Raw genomic sequence first — 4,694 nt, 5'->3', positions numbered from 1 at the left:
ACATCGTCTACATATACTTTGATCTCTTTGTGTATCATATTGTGGAAAATAGTGGTCATGGCCCTCATGTAGGTGGCCCCAACATTCTTTAATCCGAACGGCATTATCTTGTAACAGTACATCCCCCATGGCATAATGAAAGCCGTTTTCTCAGCATCTTCTTCATCTATCCAGATCTGATGATACCCAGCGAAACAATCCACAAATGACTACAATTCATGCTTGACGCAATTGTCGATTAGGATGTGTATGTTTGGCAAGGGGAAGTCATCTTTCGGACTGGCCCAGTTGAGATCCCGGTAATCGACACAGACTCTGACCTTTCCGTCCTTCTTTGGTACTGGACAATGTTGGCTAACCATGTTGGGTATTCCACTACCCTGAGAACATTGGCTTTGACCTGCTTGGTGACTTCTTCCTTGATCTTCAAACTCATATCAGGTTTGAATATTTTGAGCTTCTACTTTACTGGTCGACACGTTGGATCAGTTGGCAGTTTGTGAGCCACAATAGACGTACTTAGACCAGTCATGTCATCATACGACCATGCGAATATGTCCTCATATTCTCTTAGAAATTTTGTGTATTCCTTATTTTTTTATGGTGATAAGTGGACGATGATTTGTGTTTCTTTGATGTTTTCTGCATCTCCCAGGTTGACAACTTCTGTTTCGTCCAGGTTGGACTTAGGCCTGTTTTCGAAATTCTCGACTTCTTTAACAATCTCTTCTGGTATATCATCTTCCTTTGAATCTATGTCTGTTTGTTGCATTGTCTCGTTGCACGTCACAGTCATTGGTTCATCAAGATAGGTAATAGTAATGCTGTATAAGTAAAGTAACAAGAGAAAATAATAGTAATAAGTGTTGATTCATAAGGAAAGTCAAAAATGCTTTGATAAATTGCATAATCATTTTGAAAATTGGAGATCTTATTGCGGGAATTAAAAAATGCGAAAGGAAAATCATTTAGTTAATAAAAACAGTGCATGATGCTTGTTTTAGCCTTGCTACCCCGAGACTCGTCGAGTTCTGGTTGTCCTGATGGTCCAGTTATTGAGGTGTGTCCCTCTGCTTACGGCCTGTACAGAAGGGCCTTCCCCCCTCCTCCTCGAGAACAACATAACAATATGTCATTGTCCTCTAAGAACAAGTTTTTCACATCTACCAGTGCTTCCTTTTCTTCCGACCCATAGCTAACATCGGCCGGTTGGAAAGTCTTCTCCAAATGTGGTATTGGCTGCTCCAGCGGATAGTAAGGACCGCGCCATGGTGGAGACCAGTGGTTGAATTCCTCCCCGACGTACTCATATCCCAAACCGAAAGTAGTGCCATGCTTCTTGAGCTTTATGGGCTTAGTGATTCCTTGGAGGTTCTTGCCAAGCCCTTTGCCAGGTTCGTACCCACTCCAATTCAGTATACTCTCGATCTTGTTATCCTACCATTTGTCTTTGTCAACAACATTTACCCGTTTGATGTGATGGTAAGTCTCTACTCCCATCTTCTTTCTCCCTTCGATTGATGGAATGGTCCGGCAATTGTATATAGGATTGTTATCGTCGTCGTGAATGATCACTTTCTGGTGATTCCATTCAAACTTTACCGCCTGATGCAGTGTTGAAGCTACAGCCCCTGCAGCATGAATCCATGGTCGTCCTAATAGTAAATTCTAAGATGTTGGCATGCCTATCACTTGGAAATCAACGTCGAACCAAGTAGGCCCCATTTGCAAACACAGACTAATCTTCCCAATGGTGGACCTTTGGGAACCGTCGAAAGCTTTCACATTGATGGCTCCATCCTTTATCTCATGCAGTCCCCTACCCAACTTCTTGAGTGTTACCAATGGAATAATGTTGAGACTGGAACCCCCGTCGATCAGGATCCTGGTGATGACGTAGTCCTCGTATTGCATAGTGATGTGTAGTGTTTTGTTGTGTCCCAACCCTTCAGGTGGCAGCTCATCCTCATGAAAAGTGATCTTGTGACTCTCCAATACCTGTCCTACCATGTTAGACATTTCTCCGCCAATGATGTTGCTTGGCACGTATGCTTCATTCAGCACTCTCAATAGAGCATTTTTGTGTGCCTCAGAAGTTTGTAGCAAAGCAAGTATGGAGATCTGCGCCGATGTGTTGTTCAACTTGTCGATGAATGAGTATTCCTTGGCCTGTAAAGGTCGCCTGGACCTGTCTCAATAATGGGTGACCGATTGGAGGCCTGCTTGTTTGACTCAGCTAAGTGTTCGGGGGTATAAACTCTGCCAGTTATTGTCATACCCTATGCGGCAACAGTTTTCTCGAACCTAACTTTGCCTTTCCTCCTTGCCTTTGGCTGTATAGTCCTAGGTTATAGCTTTTGTATGGAATGGTTTCATGGATGACACTGCCACTGGGATCGTCGTGGCTATCTTCACCCTGAACGGAGTAGGTCTCTTGGGTGATAAAACTGCAACTTCAAATGGTATAGGTGCATTCGTTGAGACATGAATTCGACCTCAATTGCCACTTGTGTCTTTGCAGATGATGTTGTTTCAAACTCAAGTGGCACGGACATGTTTACTTCAGCGTCCCCAGATGGCTAAATCTGGACGATGATTGGATTAAGAGTAACTATTGGCTTCTTTGGGTCATCACATTCTGCAATCAACCCGATTGATCCCTCGGGATCCCAATCATACTCTATTTCAATCATGTGAATGTCTCCACCCTTATGGTCAGACAGAGGGTTATTGCGGACATTCGGAGCGGGCTCCTTTGCCACAATAATCTTGTTGTCAATCAAAGCCTGGATCATGTCTTTCAGAGAACGACATTCGTCGATGGTGTGTCCCCTCGTGCCGGAATGGTATGCATAGGATTTGTTTGGGTTAACCCACTGAGAAGGGTTCTCAGGAGTTGCAGTAGGGATAGGGGTGACATAACAAGCAACTTTGAGTCTTTCGTACAATTGGTCAATAGGTTCAATAATGGCTGTATATTGTTTAGGAGGTCTACGATCGAAATTTGGTCGAGGTCTAGGGAAGTTTTGGCGTGCAGGAGGTGATTGATAGCGGGGTTGTTGAGTATTGTAGGCTTGGTAAACATGTGCGAGTTGGGAATATCTGGGTGAAGTAGGCTGATATGTGGGAGGTGGGGGTGACTGATAAGTGGGTGGTGGAGTTTTATAGGAGGGTGGAGGTATTGGGTAGGTTTGGTATTTCATGGGGGATTTGGTTCTCTGTGCCACCATTACAGCTCCTACGTCACTTTTCTTGTATACACCACCGGACTGTAAGGCCCTATTTGTGGTTTGCAGGGCCTCAAAGTTTATAACCATACCGATTTTGATGCCCTCTTCATTCCTTTCACCCAACTTGATAATGTCGGAAAATTTGTGGCTCTCGATCATCATCAATCGTTCATAATACTGTGGGTCCTAGGCTCAAACAAAGAATTTGTTCATTTGTTCCTCTTTTAAGGCAGGCTTGACCTTACCAGCTTCGGACCTCCAGCGAGTAGCATACTTGTAAAATGTTTCTGCGGGCTTCTTCTTTAGATTCTGAATATAGAACACATATGGCGCATTCTCCGTGTTGAACCTGAACCTATCCATAAAGTCGGACGCCATGCTTACCCAGCTTGACCCTTTCTTTGGATCCTGGCGGATGTACCAGGATAAAACATCTCCTTTCAAGCTTCTCATGAAAAGCTTTATGCAGATTCTCTTGTATTTCCCTACTCCAACCAGCTTGTCACAGTACGTTCTCAGATGGATCCTTGGATCTCCTGTACCATCAAATATTTCAAACTTCGGAGGTTTGTACCCCTCGGGTAGTTCAACATCGGGTTGTATGCAGAGATCTTCATAGTTCAACCCCTCAATTCTTTTGCTTTCTTTGACGCCTTGAATCAAGCTAGTCAATTTCTTAAGTTCTTCAGCCAGACTCCTGATGAGCAAGTATCTATCATTAGACTCGGGGGCGCTTGAGATGGGTTGGGTGGAGTGTGGCATGGTCTCCACGTAGATGGGGGTGTTATGATGGGTGTGAAAGTGGTCATTTGTGGAGTTTTGGGGTTCTAGGATGAGCAGCGGAGTATTGTTTGAAGTATGGCAGGTGTTGCAGTGGTGATGAGGAGCGGGATGGTTTTGTGGCTTTGGGATATTGTGTGGAGGTGTAAGGTTTTGAGCATTTGGGAAATTAACATCCGGATTGGTGAGGGAAAATGACAGATTTGCCAGATTCCGAACCTGATCAAGCTCTTCTTGGAATTTCAACATTCTTTGTTCAAGTTGGGATGCATTTTCTTTGGAAACTTGAGTACCATGACCATGAGTGGCCTCTACCAATTCAGTTGAGTTCTCCTTTCTGGCATTGTTCAAATCTTCCATCTTCCCTTTGTTCTTGTTTTGACAGGACTAAGAGGATGAGTGGGTGGAGGCCCCCTGAAACTCATGGAATAAGATGATATTGCTAGAGTGCACAAACTAACCTTTGGGGAGGGGAATAAACAAAAAGTAAAAACAAAAAGGTAACAAATCAGTGAGGATTATAAGAAAATGTTGCGATATTTAAACACGTACTGCAAGAATGTAAATCGTGTCCTATTTGGGAACCTCTTTGTGCCCGAGGTAGGCCTAGAGACAAATTGATTTGGAGAACTTACAATGTTAAATGCCTCATTTTATTGATAAAAAGTAGACGAATCCCAAATC

General features: G+C 43.7%; 1 protein-coding gene across 1 annotated transcript; it reads right to left on the bottom strand.

Moving 5' to 3' along the window:
• Positions 1 to 3,422: 3,422 nt before the first annotated feature.
• LOC138878488 (uncharacterized) lies at positions 3,423 to 4,370 on the bottom strand. Its single transcript, XM_070158171.1, has one exon. It carries the CDS (start codon positions 4,368 to 4,370, stop codon positions 3,423 to 3,425), a length of 948 nt encoding a protein of 315 aa, XP_070014272.1.
• Between the last annotated feature and the right edge of the window lie 324 nt (positions 4,371 to 4,694).

This window comes from Nicotiana sylvestris, chromosome 9 (genome assembly GCF_000393655.2).
Source record: "Nicotiana sylvestris chromosome 9, ASM39365v2, whole genome shotgun sequence".
NCBI lineage: Eukaryota > Viridiplantae > Streptophyta > Magnoliopsida > Solanales > Solanaceae > Nicotiana > Nicotiana sylvestris.
This window is presented reverse-complemented; position numbering and strand designations above follow the sequence as displayed.